The following is a 26431-nucleotide window of genomic DNA, read 5'->3' as shown; positions in this document are numbered from 1 at the left end:
ATTTCACTTTATATTTAAAATACATTTAATTACATTTATCTCGCATGTTCCCTACCTTTCCAATGCACACACAGAAAAACACAATGTGAACCCTGGTAATGGTATACTTTGCTATTAAATAAGTGCATGATAAGCCCCAGGAAGTTCAAACGCTATTTAATTTCTTAATTAAAGTTAATTAAAATGACACATTTTTGTAAGCCCAATTTACTACTCTGTGGTGGCTTTTTCACAGGAGAAATACCAAGTCACTTTCTACATTTTATTGGAACTAGACCAATAGAATCTTCGAGTGTGTCATCATCCAAATTGCTTATATAGCTAAGGAACTATAATTTTATTTATTTTTGTCATTGTTTGCCTATGGTTTATCTTAGAATGACCCTGTGCACAGGATCACTTGGAACTTAACTGTTTTGGTTATTTACCTGCTTAGGGGCTGGAAATGTTAGAATATCCCATTCTGATTGTCCAGTTAGCCACAGGTGAAGAGAAGACCTTGACCACCTTCTGAGCGCACCCATAACAACTACGAAATCAGCTGGGATAGTCACCACTTTTTGGAAGGTTTGCGTTATTCTAACTCCAGGCTATTTTAACATGCCCTCAGACAGAGCCCAGCTTCCAGGGGTGAAGAGGACCGGAGACCTTAGCCCTGCATTTAAACTGCTGGCTCTGAGTCACCCTCTTTGAGGAGAATTGACCACCAATGGTTATCCTTTTATTGGAATTTTATTATAGATATTCAAAGAACATTGCCTGAGTTCTGGATTGTTCCTCTTTCCTAACTGCTAATTTAAGAGTTTTCTTAAATTAGACCTGGATCAAACCATGAAGTAGGCAGGTTGGTCTTCGATGACCTTCTATTTGTACTTGGAAGTGCACCCGGATTGACCATTAAACATATGGGAGTATTTGTCCATCAGCCTGCACAATTCGTCTTTATCATAGGAGACCAAGGAACAGATATTCTTATTCTATTCTATGTTGGAATGGACGTTGGTCTTAACTCAGAATGACCTAAAGTTGAATTTTGTTGATAATATACTCAGAAGTAAATGTCCAGCCTGCATTAAATAACTCCAGTGACACTCATTACCCCCAGAGACAGCTGATTTTGTGTTTGAAATTTTTCACTTTGAGTGAGGTCTTCTTTTTGACTTCTATACAGGCATTGTGGCTCCATCCCTCTGGGCTCTGATCTACATGGCATGCCTGTACATACTTAAAGACAACTATCATGTGTCCTTTGAACATTTTCTTGATGATGAACAGCCCTGCCCCAGTCACATGCGTGTCAGGTCATATGTTCACTATTCACATCCATCGACACGCTCACTAGGCTTTTTCCAGCTAGAACATATCTGGAAGTACCTACTCTTGACTTTATATATATTTGTGACACACACAAATAATATCCATACTCCTGACAGGGATGCTGGTCTTACAGGTACGAGAAATGATATGTCACACTATGATTTTTTTTTTTTAAAGTAGGGGACTTCAATAGGAATATAATTGTAGAATACAAGGAAAGAGGCTTCCCTGGGGGTAAAGAGACAGATGGCTTGTAAACCATGGTGATAGTGAGAAGATGCACTGTCGACAGCAGATCAGGCAGAGCTGGGGAGCATTCTGGATCCCTTAGCTGAGCATCTTCTGCGTGCAAGATGCACTCCGAGAAGTCAGAGAGGGCACTTTGACTGTGGGCATGAATACATTTTTAATGAAAGGGAAAGAAGCAAACTTAATGAATTCATTTTGGAAACTCGAAAGGAGAAAAGAACATGGAAATAAGCCTTTCGCTTTGATGTTTGACAAAGGTCTTTTTTTCTTTTTTAGTGGTGGGGGGTTCTCTCTTTCCATTAGGCTAGATTTTCCAAATTAGTGCTGCTATCCTCATTAATGTATTGGCTTTACTGCCAACCCAAACTCTCCGTCTGAGACCCCATTATCTAGCTGCTGAAAAGCTAAGATGTTGCTCTGTTAGTTCTTCCTTACAGTCTGGTGAACCTTTGTGGAGGACACACATAAAATCTTTTTGTCACCAGGATATTTTTAACAGAGGCTAAAAGAATAGAACAGGTGCAAAAGCCAGGTGAGCCTTTCTGCCAGTCGACCACTAAAGGTGCATGAAGACCTCTGGGAGGGGGTGTCCTCAGACCTCACTGCTATTGAACACATTTCTGAGTAGTGTTGAAGTTTCAAAACACAGTCCAGTTATCCTAAATGGATCTTTAAATATCATGGCTCAAGGTGAAGTTCATACTATGTTTGGGAAAAGGCTTAATGGAAAGTTCATAACGAATTGTAAAATATCTAAATCCAATTCGAATTCATTGACATTTTGTAGAGCAAACATGTTGGCAATATTACTAAATGCATAAGCTATGACCCTATAAGAGTTTAGCAGTCTCAGAAACTAATAAATCATGGAGGCTCTTTCAACAATAACCTTCTGATCATGGGATGTTCTAGAGTTGAAGTTTCCAAATTTCAGGTAAGCAGTACTCCCCACAACACACATAACCTGGCTGTGTCTGTCTGTCCATTTGAAATGGAACCAGGGTTATCCCATCATGCAGTAAAATCAGCTTAATTCAAAAAACTAGTTGAAATGGTTCATGCATAAAATTTTTCTTCACTTGAGTGATCAGTAAAGGTTTACATACTTTTGATTCAGTTCACTAAATAGGTCCTGAGATAAGAGTTCACTGTTCACTAACCCCGACTCAGCCCTGGTCCTGTGCTTTAAGCACTGACACATGTCCTCTCTCTGAATCCAGTGCACCATCATGTGGCAGGTGCTCTCATTGAAGGCAAGCAGAATTTGCCACCCCATAATATACCTCTTTGGCATATTGAAGATTTCGGTCTGATTATTTTTGAGAGGCTGCAGACACAGGAGAATCTCTGAAAACAGAGCAGAAGTTGCCCTTTGTAAGAGTTGTTGACATTAATAAGGGGAATCTCCATTTGTAAGGATGTCTCCCTCTCTGTACCAGGAAGAGGGGGATGACTCAATCTCTACAAACTGATCAATGGAGAGGGCAAGAACCTAAATCTGCATAATAGTCTGACCCTTGCTGTGCTTGCCTGTCTCCTCCCATAACTGGCTCCCCTCCCCGCAACGTCTTCTGTTGTCTTTGGCTGGAGATGGTATTTAAGGTGGTAGCTTTGGCCATTTTGGAGAGTTAGTTTTCCTGGGTATCTCCCATGTATATAGGAGGCATAAGGGAGGAAGACAATTCCTCTACCCTCTAGGTCCTTCTGGATGGTCTAAGAATTAAAATGGCAGGAGACAGAATGACGGGGGAAAATCAACCAAAGTTTAATAACGTGTACACATGGGAGAAACCCAGAAAAACTGAGTAACTCGCCAGAATGGCTGAGGTTGTCACCTTAAATACCACTTTCAGCTAAAGACAAAGGAGGATGTTGAGGGTAGTGGTTTGGAACTTCAAATGAGAGGAAGGCAATTCACACGGAAATGGAAAAGCCAATGTTTGGTAGACAGAAGTTTGATAAGAATGGGTTTAGCAAGGACCCTCCCAGTCTACCCACACCCAGAGTTATCTGTGGTGATGGCCTGTCCTGGGGACAGGCCTTCTATCTTAAATTCTTTTAGGCAGTGAGGGGGAAGGTCAAAGTTTCTTTCAGTCTTTTGTTCTTAAAAATAATCAAGGCAAAGAGACACATTTTGGGGTAGCCAATTCTGATCCATCACAGAGGTATACATATTATTAAACTTCTGTGTTTTTTTCCTGTTAATCTGTCATTTATTACAGGGGACTCTCAGCCAAGAACCTAGAAGGGTGGAGGGAAAATTATTTTTCCTCCCCTACAGCATCACCCCTTAACAGATGAACCGAGGAGGGCCAAGAAACTGAGGAAATTGGCCAACATCACTTACCTAGTGACTGGCAGAGTGAGGATTGAACCTGGGCAGCCTGCAGCCAGACTCCATATTCTGAATCACTATGTTTTACTGCCTCTTATCAGTGTGCTATTAATAAGGACTCAGTAATTTTTAGCTCCTTGCCAGCTTTGCCCTAAGCCCTTTACAGATAATAATTCTGTTAGTGCAGCAGAAATTCTTTAGCAGTCCTCCTAGAAGAGCCTTTCAAACACTTCCATTCTCACCTGTTTGAAGCACATTTAAGACTCTGACGGGCACTTGGCCTTGATAACTTCATGATTTCTTCCTCCTCTGAGATTCTACGATTGTCTGTGCTCAAACGTTTATGGATCTGGAGTGCAAGGAATCGGGTGGTGTAATAAGTATCTATAATGAAAAAAAGTGACCACTTAATGTATCTGCCAAATTGGAATAGTCTTGTGGGTGAAAGTGGACACTATCAATAATTACGCTGGGACAGCTGGTCTACACCAGGGATGGACGGTTACCCTATCTACAACCACGTAAGATCTAGATTTTATATTTTTTAATTTTCAGGAAGGCTCCACATGTCCTGTATAGTCAACATTTTTATGGAGCTCATGATCCCAACAAATTATGCAAGTAAATGAAAGAAAAAATGCACTGCATCCTTCTAATGGAGTGGAACCTCCTAGGTTTTAATTCCACAGTAATTTGTACCAGTTGACTGACTTTGGGAAAGATCATTCACATTTCTTAATTCCTGCTAGGCAAACAGAGGTGTCCAGTGACTATTATGTGATTCTTGTGGTTGATTTGGACAGAAAAGTGGACCGATGGCCAACTCATTTGATCAGTTTGTTTGTGTGCGAGTACGTTTGTCTACTGTGTAATTCCTTTTTTTTTGTGTGTGTGTGTGAGGAAGATCAGCCCTGAGCTAATATCCATGCCAATCCTCCTCTTTTTGCTGAGGAAGCCTGGCCCTGGGCTAACATCTGTGCCCATCTTCCTCCACTTTGTATGGGACGCCGCCACAGCATGGCCTGACAAGCAGTGTATCCGTGCACGCCTGGGATCTGAACTCGGGCTGCCAGCAGCAGAATGCTCGCACCTAACCGCTGCACCATGGGGCCAGCTCCAACTACTGTGTATTTTTTTAAGAAAAGTTTACTTATCTGAAAGGATGAAAAATAACAGTGGGTAAAGTGATCTAGAATACTTTGGAATCCATTCTAAACTTTCAAGGTTTCATTTCAAGGATATAAGAGAAGGAAAATTAAACTTCCTAGATGGGTGAGCTATCTCAGCCAAAGCAAACATCCCCCCACCCATGTTCTTAATGAAAATTAAGACTGAAGATTTTGTCATTTCTAAGTGAAAGAGTAATCTGCAGACTTGAAATTATATTCACTTTTTTTCTCTTTCTAGTTATCTCATGTGGAAGCCTGTCCTTTCCCCCAAATGGGAACAAGATTGGAACGTTGACAGTTTATGGAGCCACAGCCATATTTACATGCAACACGGGCTACACACTTGTGGGTTCTCACGTCAGAGAATGCCTAGCAAATGGACTCTGGAGCGGCGCGGAAACTCGATGTCTGGGTAAATTAACCTATCGTCCGGCACTTATTTAACTCAAATAAACCTTAAAAATATAGTATGGCTGCGCAAAGCACAAACTTCTTGTTATAAATGCTCTGACAGTATTACTAAATCCTACCTGGGGTAATAATGCTGCATTTCACTATATGATTTCTTCTTTAAGTATCTAAAGGGATTCTTTTTTTAATCTGAGCAATAAATGAAGGTCACATATCGCCTTAAGTGACGTAAAGACTATTTGATAGAGGATTTGACTGAGGATATTCCTACAGTTAAATGCCATCATGATTTTAGGGTACACAAAAATGAATTTCAAAAATATTATACATTTTATCTTTTTTAAAAACTTAAAATTATGTCAACAAGTTAAAGTGACTTAATATCAATAAACATAAGCACAGTGAGTTATTTAAAATGGAATGTGTGCACAATAATTTATTCTTCTTTTCCTCAAAGATTCAAATTTTCTGTGTAATAATTTTAAAAAGTTGAGTTGAAAATTTTTCCACTGAAAAATCTTCTGAATAAATGTATGAACATTGTTGAATAAGTGGCTTAAAGTACAATGATTTCTAATGCTCCTTTAGGTCTCCAAGTAATTTGTAAAATACATTAACTGCCTTTAGTCCTTTCGAACTCTCTCTGTGATCGCAATAATTTTGTAATCACTCAAAAGCCATAGAAGCTGGAAAGTTTAAGCTTCTGACTCTCCGTGGGCTAGATCACTTCAGAAACCAAGCCAGGACCAGTAACTTTTGAATAGTAAAAATCTGTTCTTTTCAATTGAGAGAATTTGAATGAACATTCAAATTTGAAGAAACAAGATGATAGTAAAGCAATAATCCCAGAAAAAACAACCGGCAAAAGAGGGAGGTTCTTACTGTTATCCATGAAATGACATTCTCTTCCTTTAAATTACTATAATACCTATATGAATGCTGCTAGAATACTGTGCGTGTTTGTATATATATCTATTCTTGTTGAGTGTAGTCATTATGGTTTTCAGTAGCCTATGAAATGTCCTTGGAATATGTGGGGTACTTCATGCTGAGAGTCCCTAGTGCTTCTGATAATTTCTGTGCATTCCTAAATGTTGTGAGGAAATCGTCTGGCCATTGTGGAGCCCTCTCCTTAAGGCAGCTATGATTTGGGGCAGGTCTTCTCTCTTAACTTCAGTGAAACTCGGCAAGTTAGACAGGAACCGGGTAGGTGATCTAAGAAACTTACATCTCTGCTATTAATTGTAATGGTGGAAAGAAATAACAATTTACATTTGATTTGTGCCTTCACTGCTTTAAAAAACCTCATCTTACTGGTCCTTACAGTGACAGTGGGGTACAGGTAAGGCAGCTGTTGTAGCCTTGGGGAGATTAAGTGGCAACTTCAATTTATATAACTATTAAATCATGGGGTCAGCTTGAGTCTTACTGATTGCAAATGACCCTTTGCATATTTTGTGGTACTATTCTGACTGAAGGTCAGGCCTCTGCAGCAGAAAGGACAAGATGCATATTGAGTAGTCAGCTCTGCGAAGATGCCCAGTAGCATGGCCTTAATGGGATGCAATATGTCTTAGAAGCTTTTGGAAGAGGGAATGCTCAGAAGGAATTTAAACTGAAAATAAAGAGTAAGAAAAATGTCCAGATTATAGCGTATAAAACATTAGTGTCGTAGAACTTGGATACAGCATATAAGGAATAATAAAATTGAAGGAGGCACAGAGTATTTAGAAGAAAAAAACACACATTTAGAAAAGGATTAGAAATGACACATAGCTACATATGTTTATAAACCAATGACTGAAAAAATGGGTAATACATTTACTATAAAGATTTAAAAAGTTGGTAAATATAGTGTCACAGCTACCACTAAGACTTGAAGGTTTACCATTCATAATACACAGAATACGGCAATGAAGGGTAATCTTTTCCTGTATAATTGATCACTGATGGGTAGATGGCATAGTATAACCCAGCATGAGTACATGTCTGTGGGACCCACCGAGCTGTGCGTGAGACAAAACAGAGAATATGGGTGAAGAGGTACACAGGTAGGAGAACAGAGGTGACATCAGTACTAGAGAAGATTTTGAAATGCTTGGACAGATGAAGGGAACAGAGGCTCCAATCCTAAATATAGCAGAGATGTTTGATAGAGTCGATATTGGATACCTACCTGCATAACCGGAAAATTAACCAGATGCCTTATTTGGATACAATAATTTGCATGATGTTATTTATTGATGACCTAAAATGTACAAGGTGTTTTTGAGTTTTATCTTATTGAATCCTCATTAGAACATATGGGAAGTACTTGTTACTCGTATTCACAGATAAGAAAAAGCTTAGCGCAATAAGGAATCTGCCCAACATTGTAAAGCCAAGAAATATTAAAAACAGCATTTAAACCTGGGCAGTTTGAGCACAGAACACAGACTTCTTAACATTAGGACATAAACTAGTGTATATGAGCAAATTTTGTGCTACTTTGCTAATCATTATATCTCTCAGAAGGAAGATATAATAAAGGAGGCCAATGAACTATTGTGCTAATTTTGATCATGAGGTGGAATTTGTTGGTTAACTAGAAGTGAAATCAGCTCTGGTCCTAGACTACTCCCCACCCCAAGGCACATGCCAAAAAGGGGGCTTTTTGCCTTAGTAGTTCCCCAGCTAATTTTGTCCTTCATTCTTTACTGCTCCCAGGCCTCTTACTTACCTTAATCTTGTTATTATTTTCTTTCCATTTCTTATCATTTGAATTATTGCTTTGTCTGTTTCTATGGTTATGAATCTCTTGAAAATTACTCTGGGTTTCTACCAAGCTAAATGACCTTGGGTGACCTTCAGGCTCATCTGGATCATATGAGGTTAAACCAGATAGTCATGGAGGGAAATGACTTATAATGACTATGGAGGCAGCCCGTGAGGATATTTTCAAAAAATTCAGAAAGCAATCGATGGAATCCCATGGCTTCAACTCTAAAAGAGATGTCCCCTCAATAAAACAAAACAATCCCCAAAACTCTGACTATGAGAAACAAATTACTCCAATGAGGAGGAAACGGGAAATTATCCAAAGAAACAAAGACAGTTATACCAGATATTCTAAAATAAATTCATTTTGCAAGCAAAGCAACTAGCCTGGGACGTACTGAAGACAATGAAATACAGTTGAAGGACAGTGTCTTAAAGGATGAATTCACCATGAGCTGGGAACAATGGAAAGTATTCCAGACCATGAAATTGTAAGGACCATGGATAAGTGATGTTTGAAATAAGGACCAAATTCACTCACTGGAGTTGGTATTAAAACAGTGGATGACAGAAATAAAGCAGAAGGGCTTAGCTTCCCCTTCATTTGTCTTTTCTGTCAAGAAGAATTATTATGGCAACACAAAGGTTAGAGCATGCTTTTATATCAGAAACTGGAACCCCAAGAAACAGAAGGAGTCTATCAAAGAGAACTTCAGAGTTCCAAGTGAAGTTAAGTCTCCTGCCCAGGACAATTCCATCTGAGTGAGCTGAAGGACTGGGAAAGAGACTGCTGAGTTACTGGCAGTGTGCCTGTGTTATTAAAAGAAGTACTCTAGAGTTAGACAAATATCTGGTGTGATTTTCCACACAAATAGAAAAGTAGTTACCTGTCAGAAACTATGGATTTGTTAATTTGATGTACACAGAGCAGATAATGAAACCTATGATTTGTAAGATCTTTGGTGGTATGTATTTATGAAGAGCTAATATAGTTTCACAAAATAACATGCAAGTGTGGATGCATCTTTGTTTGTTTGACGTTACTCTTAGAAGGGTGTTTAGAAATCGTGTTTCTGAATTTTCACCAAGATGTAAATCAAGATTTTCCATGGTAACTCTGACAGTCAAGAAAGTATAATATGGGCTATGTATTAAGTCTTTTAATAATTTCTTGAGGGACTATACATGAATGATGTTTGTTGATTATTGGATTGATGTGATTTGGAAAGGAGTCTTCCAGTTGTTTCTCTCCCCTTACTCTAGTCCTTTCCAAAACTTTTGTTCATATCTTGGATAAGGGCATAATACTACTAGCTGAAAGAGTGAAAATAAGTATTTGATGACAGATTCAGGAACTCTTCAGTTTGAGTGATAAACCAAATACATAGGAAAATAATAGAATTAATGTAAAATTTCACTCAAAGTGAAAAATAAAATAACTTTAAATGTACACAATAAGCAGAAAATTATGAAATCATAGCACACATGGAAGGATGTGTGCAAAGAGATGGCTCTGATGGCTCTGATGCCGATGCTGTCCAAGCCTCATGAATAGCGTCCATCTCATTCTGTGTTTGCCTAGGTAGTCCCTATCCAGAATGATGAGTTCAATTCTGTTAAATAGTTTAAGTGGGCTGTCGAGGAATTGGTATGTATCTGTGGTGAAGGATCTGGTAACCAGGATAGTTGAGGAACGGCTGGAAAACTTATGATCATCAGTTTGGCTGAGAGAAAAGTTAGGAAGTAATAAATCGCTATTTTCAAATATTTAAAATGCTATTAGGTAAAAAATAGAATAAACCAGTGTGGTTTTATTCATAAACTGTTTTCTATATAAGTGCCAGACCTGATTGATGGTAGTGCCAACCGTGAAGACCTGCGTTAAGATCTCTAAGTCTGCATCAGCGCTCAGTTGATGGAAAAAAGAAAAATTAATAAGATTTATTAAATACATCTGCAAAGGGCAAACAAAGACCAGGGTTGCTAATAACATTAATGATGCATATTTCCACTCATTGGTTTGTAAAGCTGTCACTATACACAGAAAAATAGTTTTCAGTCTCAATATAAGAAATATTCTTCCTTATTTATTTTTCAACATGTTAGACCTGTCCAAAAATTCAATGAAGAGTTTGTGGAGAAGGCAGTCGCCCACTTGGTAGGTTTTTACATAGAGTTCCCTTGGACTCTGAGATTTATTGATTCTATGTCCACCATGCTTCCCATCATAATGCAAAATACTTTGACAAAAGCATTTTTCCAAGTCGTGGGTGAGGTATCTTGTTTATTTTTAGGGTTACTAGAAAAAATATTTTTGCCTGATATGTTGCTTCTATTTCATGTGGAACATGGATGATATTTTTAGTTTTAGTATTATGGTTATTTCCAGTGATTTCCAACAGGGCAAAACGTGCCAGATTCTTTGACGATCATTGCAGCAGAAATGGCTACGCACACGAACGGACAACACTTTCGCAGTGTGAGTCTTGAGAACGTTAACTGTAGGAGAGCTGTGTTTAAGGAGATGAAGGGTAATTTTCTTGGCCTAACATTCCAGAACGGAATCTGTGCTGTGTCCGAGGTCCCTAGTCTGAATTCTAAGCCAGAACATTTAAGAGAGGGTGGAATCAGGAGACCAGACAACCCTGCATGCAAACGTCACTATAGCTAAACTTTAGGCAAAATCATGCATGTGTGCCTCAGAGTACGTTTTTGTACAACTTTAGCCCACCGTTAATCAATGCTGTCATTCCTGCCTTATGACTGGGGTTCCCAGGGTTCTGTGAATCGCCAAGGACCTGTTCTCATTTGCCATCTGTGCTGTGCAACGCTACACATCTCTCTAGGCTGGAGAATTAAGCTCTTACAATGCTGACGCCGTATCTACTCATCAGGTGCCTTTAATCCACCAGGGAGATTTTATGATCCCCATGCTCCCTTAATTATTTTCTCCTGTTTATCTTCCCGGTGGTAGTGTGCATTGAACCCGACAGAGAGCACACCAGCTAGGTGAGGTTGTACATGTGTAATCCCAGTCTCCTGTTGGAAAGCCTACATTAATCCTCTGATACCATTTCTGTCATTTAGACTTTTTCAATGTGTAAGATCGCTTCGTCTCTCCCACTTTGTTACCTCTTTAATCTCTAGTATTCAAGATGTCAGTGATAGATTGAGATATTTTCCACATGCAGAACATTATCTTTTTGTATTAGATTGTTTTGCTGTTATTTGAAATAAGTTTGCATTTGCTGCACTATAATGACCTATAAGGAGATGAATTCTCCTGTAAATATAATATCATGGTGACATTCATATGGCTAAAACAGCTAGATGATATGCTTCAAATAATGTTTAGGATATATTTTTACATAGTTCTTAGAGAATAAAATTGGAAAGTATTCTTCAAATGTCTTGCATTTTATGATAGATCTATGTAAAAAATTGTAATAAAACAACTGATTATGTTATTGCTTACATTACAGCGAAAAGATGGTATTAGAGCAGGATGATTAACCCTTCCTTCCCTTGATCTTTCCTTTAGAACCTTCAGTGTAAAATTTAGGCTGTATAATAGTCAGGGAAGGTAAAATATTTGGAAACAGCCAATGCTAATCCTCATATTTTACATATGCATTATCAGTGGCTAGGAGATAAATGTCATAATAGTCTCCCCAGCCACAAGTGCTTCTGCCTATATTTCTAAATTTTATCTAATGATATTCATTTAGTTCCTCAAGAAATATTGCATAAGATGTAAAAGTTAATAGGATACGGTTCTTCTTTTTCAGGAGTTTATAATCTAAGGACTAAATAGGATAAATATCAAGTACCTTTAATAAAAGTTGGGATTAATGAATGCCAGATAAAGTGCTTCAGAAATTCGGGGGAGGGAGTGAGAGGCCGATAGTGGAGGCAATACGGGGAAAGCCACTTTGATGCATAGGTGGAATTTCAATAACCGGCAGAAATGGAATAAATTCAACCCAGAAATAAGGAACCACAGAAACACTGGCAACCACGTGGATGCAGAACTGTGTGCAGGAGGTAGTCTTGATGCTGCAGGAAGTTTGGTTTGCCTGAACAAAGCTGTTCTGAGGGAGTACTGTTTGCTGTCAATGATAATGAGAGCCTGGACTAATACGGCAACATGATCATAGAAAAGAATTCATGTACTTCCACGGACACGTCCTCCAGGTCAGGCACAGGCCAAATGCTGGTTATAGAACATGCCACTGCTCTTAGAACTCACAGTCTAATAGTGAGATACATAGGTAAGAAAAAATTCTATTTCTATCTGCTGAATTCAAAATAAAATGAAACAACAAAAAATCTAGAAGTCTGGGTCTTTTAAATGGAAAGTACTAGAGATAGATTCTGCTATTGCAGGGAAATCTAAAATCAGGGAGATCTTTGAGTTGAGTATAAATGGGCAGTGATTCCTTCTGGGTAAGTGGAAAGCTGCACGCACAGGGTACATCAGGACCACTTATGAGGAACACATAGACATTTTACAGCTGGACAAGTTTAGGAAGGAAATTCCAGGCAAAGAGGGCAGTGTATGTAAAGCGAGAGAGGGATAACGCCTGCCGTAGTTGGGGAACTGCATAAAAAGAGACAGATGAAAGATTTCTGAAAGCCCCAAAGACAACACAAATCATGGTCCTGGCCTGAAATTTTCTTTGTTTCAAATGCGGCCTAAATTAATTGCCATTGACTAAGGTGAGTCACACAGAGATTTGATACAAATGTAATTTGTGGCATCAATGACTTCGATGTTCTTACTAACAGCACAAAGTGTGGGATGCTCATCCAACCCCATCCTGGCGTATCCTTGGACAGATTCACATGCTTTCTAAGATGCCATGTTTTCTCTGACTTCAGCAAAATTGCTCAGCATTGCCCCTAGAAACTGCACTTGGAGACAAAGAACAAGTCTCATCTGTAGGTATCCAAATGTGTACCTTTAATATATACATATCTGGAGATTTAAACATATCCATTGATTTAATGCTTATAAGAGTTTTCCCTGCATATCAGCGGATCTGATGCATCTGACATTTTATGACCATTTGTTAACACTCAAGAAGAATTTGTAAACTGGCTTCAGAATTCACTGCCAAATAAGTCCGGCTTTAGTCCAAAGCCGGTGTTATTGCCTGGAATGGATAGAATAAAGCAGAGTGCATTTGTAATTCTTCTACAGGTACAGTGTATTTATTTATAATGCTTATTATTTTATTTTCGGCAACAGGTACCAATAATCACAAAGCAAATATAAAAGTTGCATATTTGGTTTGTAGATTTTCTAAAAATGTATAAATGTATTCAGTTCTAATCCCCAGACCAATATTTAGTGTTCATACTGATACAAACTGAGAAAAGGTGATCTTAAAACAGGGAACTCCAAGAGGGGAAACCTCTGTGTGTGTGTGTGTGTTTATGAGTGTGTATGTGTATGTGAGTGTGTGTTTGTGTGTCTATGTGTGTGAGGGTGTGTGTGTGTGTGTGTGTTCATTAGTTATGTGTGTTTGTTTTTGTGTGTGTGTGAGTGTGATCTTATGATAGGAGAGAGATCAAGTTATATGGTTCCTATTAATAGCACTGATTCCACACCAAACGATGCAGGACTCTAGGTCTATCAGCACAGGGCACACCTACAACATGGGAGATACGGTGTCCAGGATCTCCACTGGGATAGCAGGTTTCTGTGGAATAGGTGAAAACATGGAGCTGTATTAAATTTCCAAATCACAGAATTCATTTCTAAAATTGCACAAGTCTGTGTAATTGTAGGGGACTCTAACTTATGTTACTGGAAAGCGCTTGAAAGAAGTGTTCAGTCTCTGCATTTGTTGAGATGTTTCGGTAAATCTGCTAACTGACACCTGGCACCCTGTGTCAGTCACTCAGAAAGGTCCCCACTAAAAATCAGTGGTTTTGTTAGGTTGCAGACTGCGTCACTCATGGCGGCATCAGAAAACAAATAGTGAAATGCGGTGCAAAAAGCTAGTCTAAACATAATTGCCAAAACAATTGCCAAAATCCTGTCTTTGGACAAGATTCCAGCTCTAAAATATGACTCCTTACAACTACATTCTGGAAAGCCTGGATACAGTCCTTCCTGGGTAAGAGCTGGGGGCCTGAAGGAATCCGAGTCATCCAAGAAAGAGATTTCAGAGTGTTCGATCTACTAGAAACAAACTCACAGAACAACCTTTTGTTCTCTCAGAATTGTTTTACAATGCATAAGAAAACATCTGTGCACTGGAGTATAGACAGAACCTTCTAGAAACACCTGCTTGGAGAGGCTGGTCCTGCTGTGATCTTGCTGTGGTGGGGTAAACTCTTGACACTGTGGGACGTGCTGGTTTCCCTGGTCCCCAGTTGCTGGCTGTGTGGTGGGTGTCAGTGCCCTAGGCGGTTTCCTCTGTCTTCACCCCCGGCCGACTGCAGACTATAAACTGGACTCACAGAGGGACCCGGCCACTTTCTGTCCTCCTGAGTCCTCTCTCATGATGTGGCTTGCAGGAAACCCTTCATCTGGGAGGAAACGCCTCCGTGTCTTGCTTTTGGCACACTTATAACACAACTTCTTTGCTATGAAAGTTAACTCACAATTCAGTACACCTTGCTACCACTCTCTGTGTTTTAATTAAAGTTATTTGGCATATTTTATTCCTCCTAAGACAATTTTAGTGCAAAGCTGTTAAAAGAAGTTCCCTTTTCTCTTTGGGACATTCTAACCACAATATAGTAACAGTCTACAAATAAAAACAATAGAACAGCATTCGTTATATAGAGAATAGCATAAATTTATCAGCCAGTGATTTTCAAAGCTTATGGGACAAAGGAAAACTTTTGCAAATGAGGGGAAACATCTAGATTCCTGTGATCCACTCCATTCCACAACAGTATGTATGAAATCTCAACTGTTTTGAAATTTCACAGTATTCCTGTTCCATCGTTCAAATTGTCTTAATAGGCCAATTTAAATGACTTTTTTTATGGTACAGTCTCTCCAAAACAATCTTCAGCAGTTGGAGAATTACCCAATATGGAAAAAATGGAGAATTACATGTACAGTTCTAGAAATGTGGAAGTAACAGAATTGCAGTTCATACTTGAACCGAAAGAAAATTCAGCAATTCCTTTAGGATCTCTCTCTCTCTATCATCCATCCTTTGAATTAAACATCATGTGAAGTAACAGTTTTGTAAGATCCTATCTCATTTTTTAGCTCTTTGCTGATTGGTGCGATCAGGTTCAGATTAGTGGCAGATTACTAAACTCGTGTGTAGGACTGATATAAAATAATTAGGCCATATACTTAAATCACTCCCGGGATTTTCTGTCCACATTTCGTGGAACCATTTCCAACTCGCACTTTTCAGGAAACTCAGGTTCCTTGACTTCCTAGGTGTGATTATACTGGCCACAGAATTGCCTGGGAGAGACATTTAGTGATCTCTGTTTACTGAAGCTAAATGTTAATGAAAAACAAACAAGGAAACAAAAACAAACACAAAACCTTGGGGCCTGTCGTCCGGCTGTAGGGTCTATAGGGTAATCACATTGCTTTGTTTTATTTAGTTGATATTTTTTTCTGAAATATGCAGGGTTGCCCTCATCCCAATTCCTTTTCTTTTCTTTTTTTTTGCACTTAGTAGATTTTCTTAGCCTTCTTTGCTACTGTTTCTACTCAGTAGAATTGTAATAACTAAATGCATCCACATACTGGAAGATGCATGGAGAGGATGATATGTATGATGTAGTAAGCTGAAAAGGATAAAAATAGGTACCCTTCTAGTAAATGGATAATTTGGTCCTATAACTCTATAGTCTTTGGTATTTTAACTGAAACTTTCAAAAATAAATAAACTTTCTCATGTCAGTGACTAGAATGCCTTTCTCTCACCTTTGCCTGGCTAACAAATGCACATCTTTCAAGCCTTAAATGTTGTCCCTTTCAGAGTTTCTAATGCCCAGGACCTGTCCCTCCCCCACTCCTCATCTCACTGGTTCAAACACCCTTAGGACGCTTTCCCTGTTAGTGCTCCCCAGATCTGTCTCATTCTCTGTGATTGTATTTTATTCTTCATTTAGTCCTCAGCCCCAAGAACATTGCTGGCCCGCAGCAAATTATCATTAAATTATTTGCAGAAAAATGAAAGTCACCTAGGAGATAGTGGCTTTGGAAATGCTTTGAAAATGTGAAGGACGTTACTGTCAATTGTGAGGTTGCCTTATTTCTACTCACTTCCACAGGTATTAAATGAGTGACTAATATGTTTTAGACACTGTGTAGAAGCATGAGTATAGTTATATAGCGTTCTAGGGTAGGTATAGAGAAACTGTCTACATGGTGTCTCTACAACAAATCGGGACTACATTAAGGATTAAAAAAAACCCTCACATACAAAGGATATAGCACAAATATTATCACAGAATAATAGAATCTTAAATTTGAATTTGAGCTCAGAGTACCTTTAGTTCAAATTTCACCTAATGCAGTTTTCCCTTCCACCACATTTTGACATATGATTGTTGAGATTCTGGTTAAATGCTATAAGTGAAATTGTGTGAATATTCTATATCTGTGAATAGCCTATAATTGGTCTAAGACTTTCAATGTTTTTAAAAGGAAATTAACTGAGGGCTAGAAAGTTGTGCAAGTGAAGAACAGACGCTATTAGCTTCAAATTAGGAATCACATTGTCTCTATTTATTCAAATTAGGAAGTACCAGGCAATGCTGTCACTTCTTCTTTCCTTCAGGCACTGAGCTGAAATGAAGTGTTTTTGAAAAACATCCTCTATTTTCTTTAGGTATTTAAGGCCAATTCCTCAGAGAAGTGAAATGACCATGTGTCAGAGAAGAGTCGCTGTTAGAAATCTTTATTTCCAGTCATGGCTGTCAACCTTTCCAAATTTCTGAAGTATATGGAGACCTCCTTGACTATTAAGAGTACTTTTTTGCTAGGCTTTCAAAAGAGAGTGCAACCTCAAACTATGTGTTGTTACTAAAAACTCAGTTGAAACAAATATTTATTGAGGTTTAAAAGTGAGTCCAGCCAGTTGTGTTTGTCCAAATCAAGAGAGAGACTGAACAGAGCACATAAAGTGATGGGGCCCTTTTGTCACAATGCACCCCTCTCTAGCAGACCAAATCCCCTCCTCCTGGAGTGGCGACGGGCTTCAGAAGTAGCCCCAAATTAGAGGGCTCTATCTAGAATGACAACAGGAGTTAGGTGGCCCATTCACTCTTTGAAGACTGGATTGTGTTATTTAGGTGCACATTTCTAGAATTTAGACCTTTTATCTATCAACTCACAAGTGGCTGGGTCTCTGTGGCAAGGCTGTGTGTGGCTCCTCTGGCTCTTTTACTAGTCCTTGTCACCGAGATTGGAACATTGGCCCCATCGTCCTACCTAGTAGAGCACGCTGTGCAAATGACAGCCTCTGGGAAGGGGGGGAGCTCTTGGGAGCCAATGTCAGTGTTCTCTGATGACACTCGCAGCATCAGAGGCTCTTTCTTCAGCCCGTGGAGAACATTCAGCCTCCTCTGAGTTCTCTGCTTCTGTCAAGTGATCTGGCCTCTTCCCAGAACCAACTTAATTGACCTGGCTGAATGGAAAACCTGCCAAGGCAACAAAAAATCAGCCAAATCTAGGATGACTTTTTTGACCGGACATCTTATAAACGTTGGGGCAGAGAGGTTGTTCAATCAGGGGTACCTAGCCACTGATTTGGTTTTCTCCCTGTCTCCTCTGAAAAGTCACCTTGATGATAATAAATTCAGTTCCGACCCAGGAGAACACAGTGCTGAGAAACATTGTCTTAAGCAGAAATACAGATTATTATTTTAAATTCTTCCAGAATGGTGGAGCTAACCCCAAGTGTGGCGTGACAACAATTTCACAATTTTCTCAGTTTTGGCAGTACTCTATTTTGTGTAAACCTTCACAGCTGTGTGCTCTATTCGGGAAGTAAATGGCCAGGAGAACTCTACACCAATTGCTTTGCATCCACTGCAGCCTTGTCTTACTACCTCCCCATGGTAAGCTTGGAGTTTTGGATGGACAGTTGAGGAACTCGTAGTGAATGCCCTTCTTTTCTTGTCTATCCAAAACCCGTGGGTAACACAGGTCCTTTTAATGTCAGTTACTCCCAATGCTTCATATTTTGTTGATTTAACAAGGTACTTGTTCTATATCCTTGAGGAAGGGAGAGAGAGCAGGAGAGGTTAGGAGGGAGGCAAGGAAAAGGGAGAGAGATAAAGAGGAAGGAGAATGGAATGGAGAGTGAAGAGGAGATCAAATGGGCAGAGAAAAACTGAATCTTGCCTTTCTGTTTTCTCTGGACCACACAGCACCTTGCTACTATTAAAGAGAAAAAAAAATATTCATGACACTGGTTGAAGATAGTAGGGCATCACGATAGGTATAGGGACCACTGCGATGGTATTTTACAGAGGGGAGAGAGATGGGCTCAACTCTGAATGCAGCGTGGGCCAGTGGGGTTGTAGCCAAGGAGCAGGGTGGGGTCATGCATGGGAAATGACTAAGAGGGAACTTCAGGGGTGAGGGAGGTTCTGGCCAAACCAACCTTACAGGATTCTTGCTGAAGTCAGGCCAGGTGGTCAGACTTCACCTGGGGGATGGTGGGGTTGAGAAAGCTGATCAGATATGAGGATGATCAGATATGAAGGGTGGAGGTTCTTGCTAAACCAACTCAGCAGGGTTCTTACTAAAAGTGGATTTTACAAGGAAGAGCACAGATGTGCCTAGGAGAAGGTTCAGGAGCCTGATGAAAGGTCGGTCAAGCAAAGAGTCTTTGTCACTGTTCCATCCCTCAACTCACAAGGAACTGGAAGTTCTCCTTCCTTCTCTGTTTGGAAGCTCTCTACCCTTGATGCTTATTCAACACCACGTCTGCCAGCTGTCTTCTTACATTTCAGCTTCCTTCACATTGGCGCTTTTTACGTCCCCTTAAGGATTAATGTTCATCCCAATTGCATCTTCGGGCCTTTTCTTGTCCCGCTGTACATGCTTTTCAGGGGTAAGCTCAGTCAGGCTTTAGTTTCAAATTCCATCCATCATCTTGTTTCCCCTAAATCTGACCCCTCTTCAGGACATCCCGCCCCTGAACTCTAGACTTCTATTTTCTACTGACTACAGGCCGCTCTTACCGAGGCATCAACATGTACCTCAGATGTACATGTTGGAGATTGAACTTGTGTTCTGGTATCCGTCCTTCCTTCGGAATTTCACAAATAGTTTAGTGATCTAGTCTCTCTTGCTGGAAATCCTAGTCATCTTTCTCCTTACTACTCATATTCAATAGGTTCTGAATCCCTATCCATATTAATCCCAAGCGTATCTTCCTTTCTTTTGGTTTTCGTTTGAAAATAGAATAACAAGATAAATAACATAAAATCTCAAGAAGAAAAATAAGTAAGATAAATAAATGGGGAAGCCATAATCGGAAATACCCATTGACAATTTGAAATATTACTTATGTTACCCACAACTGTTGAGAAAAATAAACAAGTTAAAAAGAAAAGCTATAGCAAACAAAAACATAAAAATGGGGGAAAATCTAATAAATTATGCTTTCAATGCTGTTATTCACTTGACAATAAAGGTCAACAAATTTTGCATGTAGTAATTTTATAAAAGAAAAATTCTCGAAACTTTTTACTGGTTTTCCTTCTGTTTTCAGCCGGCCACTGCGGTTCCCCGGACCCGATCGTGAACGGTCACATCAGCGGAGACGGCTTCAGTTACAGGGACACTGTGGTCTATCAGTGCAATCCTGGTTTCCGGCTTGTTGGGACGTCCGTTCGGATATGCTTGCAAGACCACAAGTGGTCAGGACAGACTCCAGTCTGTGTCCGTAAGTACACCGCTGTGAACTCATCCAGCAGCTGCTTCCTGTCCTCAGGTTTTCTCTCCTTATTGTCATAACACAGTCACGGTAAATCTTCAGAGTGACACAGAAGGGGGACTCTCCAAAGAGAGACAACAGGGACGTTCTTTCCCCTATTCTTTTGATCCTCCTCCCACCCTGTTTCCTTCCAAGGCCTCCTCCAGACTCCTGTCCACATTTAATTTGCTCATTAACTCATCTCCAGTGGATCTCAGGACAAGTGATTCGTTTCCCTGACTTTATCACAGGATGAACAAGGTGGAAACAAAAGCTAATTATAGGAGGGTAAAGATGCTGGGTCTGAGTCCGCAGGTTGGCTTTGCAGATTCCCCAAAATAGCCACATTCCTTAATCTTCCGGGTTGTTTTGTACTTTTGTCACTGTTTCATCAATAATATGGAGCGTTTTGTAGGCAGTCCTTCCTTTAATAGAGAGAGGTGAAATCATATGTAATGATTGTCCTCAAACCTTATAACTTCAAAGATAAATATTGACCAGTATTTTAAAGCGGTTGTTTTTTTCCTAATATCCTCTTTATTTTCCTGTGAATTAAACAAAGGAAATGTCGATGTAACTCTAGGATAGTGACAGGCATTATCTGTGGTAGTGAGTGGTAAATGTGCAAAGTTCAGGGGTGAAAGCTTTGCCAAGAAGAAAAAACCGTTGACAAGATAAATGAGGACGGAAACATCAGTTTTATGACTGTAATGTGTTTCTTTTCAAAGGGCCAATGAAGGATATCTTCATGATTTGTATTGCTATTATTTTGGGCGTGACATAATGACAGTTCACTACATTTCAAAGTATCATACAATAAAGATTGCCAAAGAAAATGTTATTTGAGCATGCACACTTATTTTCGCTAATTTCATGTTTAAATTGACACTGGAATAATTTATACATACACAATTTAAATTATCAGCCAAATCCCTATAATGTTTCAAAATGAGAGATCTATAAAATTAGCTGGTGTGTACTAGGGGGAAAACAGTCAACACTCATGATTAATACAAGAATTTTAGCATGTCTTGTTTTCCACCACCTCATTTTAAAATTTCACGACATTCGGTCATGATCTGAGTAGGAAATAGTAATTATTATGATGAAGAAAGTATATTTGCCAGGTGTTGGTTATTTTCCACCATTATAATAAAAACCTGTGCATTCAACTGATGGTTCTTTTTCCCAACATTTCCTTCCAAATATGAGTACAACCTGTAATAGATCTGACTAATTGAAAAACCTTTAAATCAAATGTTTAACATATCGGTATATCTATTAATAAAGAATTCCAAGTGAGAGTGATGGCTTGTTTAATTTCTGACGGTGACGTGGACCTGTCTTCCTCCGTAGCCATCACGTGTGGTCACCCCGGGAACCCTGCCCATGGCTTCACTAACGGCAGTGAGTTCAACCTGAACGACGTTGTGAACTTCACCTGCAACACTGGCTATTTGCTGCAGGGTGCTTCCCGAGCCCAGTGTCGGAGCAGCGGCCAGTGGAGCAGCCCTTTGCCCACGTGTCGAGGTAGGAAAGGCTTCCAGGAGGTGAGCCCTTACCTCTGAGGTGTAGTAGGCTGATTAATGCACCAAAGAGCCTGTCTGCGTAAATAGAGAGTGAAGCTTCACCTCAAGGCACAGAACTTCTGCAAATGCTTTTCATGGTGATGTGAAACCATTTCTGAGAATAATGTGCAAATCTTTCCAGGGCCGTTGTCTTGTTATTGGCCAGATATTCAATCAAAAAAATCTAGGATTCTCTACTCTAAAGTCAACTCATCTTCCATTTCCCTTTTTATTCATTCATTCGCTCATTTATTCCCACCACATATATTCAGCCTCTTTGGTCCTTAAACTTCTAGATTTATGGATGTGTTTAAGATGTTCTTATTGCTTTTAAATCTCACTTTTTTCGATTCATTTCTTTAAAAATTGTCACATAGGGGCCGGCCCCGTGGTGTAGTGGTTAAGTGCGCACGCTCCGCTGCTGGCGGCTCGGGTTCAGATCCTGGCCGCGCACTGATGCACTGCTTGTCAGCTGTGGCGGCATCCCATATGAAGTGGAGGAAGACAGGCACAGATGTTAGCCCAGGGCCAGTCTTCCTCAGCAAAAAAAGAGGAGGATTAGCATGGATGTTAGCTCAGGGCTGATCTTCTTCACACACACACACAAAAAGGTCACATAGATCTGGGCTAAAACCTGAATTTCCAAGAAAATACTGTTTTGTAGGTTTTGTATTTCTAGATATTTGAGCTCATAATAGTTAAGGTTTCACTTCAGTTACTTTACATTAGAACACATCCCTTACTGAAGGGGAATCATAATTTAGTGTGAAGGTCAAGTAGTTTTTATGGTAGTCATATAGTATTAAAGCTAGATACTAATGAATTTCCACCCAACCTCCCCACTGGGCTCCCAAGGGAGCTGTTTTCAAATGAGACAACAGCAGAATGAGAATCTAAGCAAGTTTTAATAGTAGTTACGTGAATTTTGGCTAGCAAACTGTAGAGTTCTGGCCCAAGTCTATATGGGACTGCTTGGCGTAAGCTCAAAGACAAGTAAAGCCTCATAATTCCACTTCCCTCTAAAACACTAATGTAGATTCACCTTTTTCAATGTGGTGAAAATCTTGCCATGAAACGCAAAGACCCTTTGGTTCCCTTTCTCCCTCTCCCCAGAACGCAGGCTTCTGGCTGTGTCTCGTTGGGGAGAGTTGGGGGGTGGATTATCTCATGGATATGTCAATGGCTTCCTGTTCAAAAGCTCCTGCTGGTCTCCTGACAACGTAGGTGGTCCGGTCAGCTTGAAAGTTAACAAGTTTATCTTATATGTTATTATTGTAAATTGTGTAAGCCAGGGGCAGTGGAAAAGGGTGCCCGGAGTTAGGGGACATCTTAGAACGTGGCCACCAGTACAGAGTGCGGGCGTCTAAGTGACATCTCGCCTCTCTGCCTTCCACATTGGGATGCTTTGGTGTACCCTAAATATTTATTGAACTCTGTGCTAAATATAGCTGAAATAATCACTTACTTGGCTTTACCCTCACCCTTCGGAGGGAAACACAAGATACGCATACCTGCGAGAAACTGGGAGGACTTGAACTGCAACGGAAGGGCGTAGCTGTTCGCGTCTGCCACGTTTTCATGCAGCTGCAAGGACTTAGGAAAAGATTAGACAGCTTCAATCAAACTGTTTTCTCTATCCAGTATGACAGAAAAAAAACCAGCGCAACTGAAAGAATGATTAAAAATGAATGCCCATAAATTTTGGTCCAGTTATCTTCACACAAGGGTACAGCGTAATTGTGCCTTTGATGTCTTAGGTGTATTAGAATGATCTATACCTGTCCCCCCAAAACCCTTCTATTCAACTTAATTTAACATTTATTAAGCACCTAATAAATTCCAAATGCTGTGCTACACACTGTCAGTACAGAGATGAGTAAACAATTCATACCTTTAAGTTGATAGCAATCCAGAGGACCGCGAGCGTTAGCTACTTACATAGGGAGAACATCACCACAGCTGCTGAGACACCATCAATTAGACACATGATATATTCTTGCTGAATGAAAGACTGAATGAACTCAGAATAGCACGCTTTAAATTATCAAAACTTTTTCTTATATCTGTATCCCATTTTCCTCTAACTTATGCCAAAAAAGAGGAGGATGAAAAATTAAATACCTATCATTTATTAATGGTTTTCAGTGTTTTAGACACTATGCTAGGTCCTCTAGAGATCTATGGCACAGCATAAAGAAGGTAGGGTGTCTTTTAAACTCTTCAATATTAATTTTTCCTTTTCTTACCTTCCTCCCTTTTTTTTCGAATAGGAATGTACTTGATTGTTTTAGTAGACTTTATTTTTTAGAGCAGTTTAAGGTTCACAGCAAAATTGAGCTGAAGACACAGAAAGTTCCCATATATGCCCTCACCTGCACACGCACAGCCTCCCGCATTATCAGGAGCCCCACCAGATGGTGCATTTGTTACAATTGAGGAACCTACAGTGACATGTCATTATCACCCAAAGTCTAGGGTTCACTTTTGGTGTTGTACATTTTAAGGGTTTGGACAAATGTAGAATGACATGTATCCATCATTGTGGTCTCATACAGGGTAGTTTCACTGCCCTGAAAATCCTCTGTGCTCCACCTATTATCCCTCCTCCCCTCAACCCCTGGCAACCACTGATCTTCTCACTGTCTCTATAGTTTTACCTTTTCCAGAATGTCATAGAGTGGGAATCAAACAGCATGTAGCCTTTCCAGATTGGCTTCTTTCACTTTGTAATAGGAATTTAAGGTTCCTCCATGTCTTTTCATGGCTTGATAACTCATTTCTTTTTAGCACTAAATAATATTCCATTGTCTGGATGGACCACAGTTTATTTATCCATTCACTTGCGCAAGGACATCTTGGTTGCTTCCAAGTTTTGGTGATTACAAATAAAGCTGCTGTAATCATCCCTGTGCAGGTTTTTGTGTGGACATTAAGTTGTCAACTCCTTTGAGAAAATACCAAGGAGCATGATTGCTGGATTGTATGTAAGAGTATGTTTACTTTTGTAAGAAACCCCCAAACTCTCTTCCAAAGTGGCTGCACCATTTTGCATTCCCACCAGCAGTGTATGACAGTTCCTGTTGCTCCCCATCCTCACCAACATTTGGTAGTGTTAGTGTTCTGGATTTTGATCGTTTATCATTTATGTCCTTTGCTAATACCTTCTCCTAAGCTGTGGCTTGTCTTCTCATTCTCTTGACACTGCCTGTCGCAGAGCAGAACTTTAAATTTGTACTTAATTTTAAAAGCTGCTACTTCACATATATCTACTAAAGAGGGGAGATGACTGACAAGTGCAGTCCTCGGGTGTTGAGCAGATTAGGAATCGCCAGATCATCTCCGGGTGCCTTCTGCTCGTGTTTTCTATTTTTCTCCATTGCTTTGTTTGCTTCATTTATGAACTAAGAGATACAATCAAGTGCACAGAATTAACACGCATATTATTAAACCAGGGAAAACATGGTTTCGAAGAGGACAAGCTCATAAAGATGGTGAAGCTTTAGAAAAAATAGCATAAAACTCAAAAAGCTGAAGTTAACAGAAATAGCTGCTCCATCAACAAACTTGCCAGGGATTCTTAGTGTACGCTGCAGTATGGCCTGATTCTCATCTTGTGTGGTTCCTGGAATAATTCCACAGAAGTTTTAGGATGTCATCTCTCATGTATGCATGCTGTCGTGCCTGCCTTCTTCTCTCGAATTCTTGATAAGACTCTCAAATGTCTACTCTTTGGAGGTCATTGAGTTGTGGACTCCTGGGTGGTCCGACAGCATTTGGTTAGTTAACGATGCGATGGAGACACTCCACCCAGAATTTTAGAATGGAACCCCGAATAAATCTGTGCTAAAGTGAAGCTGAATTGGATATAGATCTTTGCAAAACCTGTCTCCACCCTAGGGTCTCCTCTTTATTCTCAGATTCAGTCCTTAACAGGAGAAAGCTGTACCCACGCCTGCAGTGTTTGTGATAAATCAGAAAACTCAGATCCGGGAAACCAACTATAACTCCTTTTACTCAACCTATTAGCACTATTTCTGCAAACAGGATTAGGAGAATAAAAGAAGGTATCCTTTTTATTAGTAGTAATATCTTTCTGGAAGAAATAAATTATATGGTTGCAGATTTCATAGGAAGGAATGAAAACAAACATGTTCACACTTATTTTAAGCATCAGATTATGCACGCTGTCCTGGAGGCCCATGTTCCTACGTAAGAGCTTTCTCCGAGTCTTCGTCTCCTAAATTCCAAAATATGTGTCAATACACTTAAAAGTTCAGTCAGTTCAATGGGAAAAAATAAGATATACCAGGTCTGCAAAGTTTTAGGATGATTTGCTTAATGTTTCCTTTCTTCATGTAATAATTTTTGTGTTGCATGCAAACGTTAGGAGTTGTTTTTTTATTTTTTATTTTCTTAGCTATAGTTTTGCAGAATTGGGTGTTTAAAATCAGAGATATAAAATATGTGTCCCTATGTGATTACATACATGACAGAAAATAAAATTAAGAAAATAAGGGGTTAGTGAAGAGAGGAATCAAAAAGGAAACAATAAAAAGCTTCGCCAAAGAACCACCATGCATATGATTGCATTTGTGTGTTTATGAGAAATTATATGTAATCACATATTATCAAATTTTTAAAATTAAAGGAAATGTAGGAACCAATTACATTTTTGTGGCTTTATTCAATATGACTCTTCTT

The 26431-nt window shown here is 39.5% G+C and overlaps 1 protein-coding gene across 1 annotated transcript in view; it reads left to right on the top strand.

Annotated features, from left to right (window-relative positions):
• Positions 1-26431, top strand: part of CSMD1 (CUB and Sushi multiple domains 1) — a 1554536-nt gene that overhangs the window by 1480985 nt on the left and 47120 nt on the right. Inside the window, exons 53-55 of the mRNA XM_058524846.1 lie at positions 5309-5482; positions 19959-20132; positions 21519-21692. Of these exons, the coding sequence (XP_058380829.1) occupies positions 5309-5482; positions 19959-20132; positions 21519-21692 (522 nt within the window). The remainder of the gene's footprint in view (positions 1-5308; positions 5483-19958; positions 20133-21518; positions 21693-26431) is intronic.

Source organism: Diceros bicornis, chromosome 29 (genome assembly GCF_020826845.1).
Source record: "Diceros bicornis minor isolate mBicDic1 chromosome 29, mDicBic1.mat.cur, whole genome shotgun sequence".
In the NCBI taxonomy this organism is placed as follows: Eukaryota; Metazoa; Chordata; class Mammalia; order Perissodactyla; family Rhinocerotidae; genus Diceros; species Diceros bicornis.
This window is presented reverse-complemented; position numbering and strand designations above follow the sequence as displayed.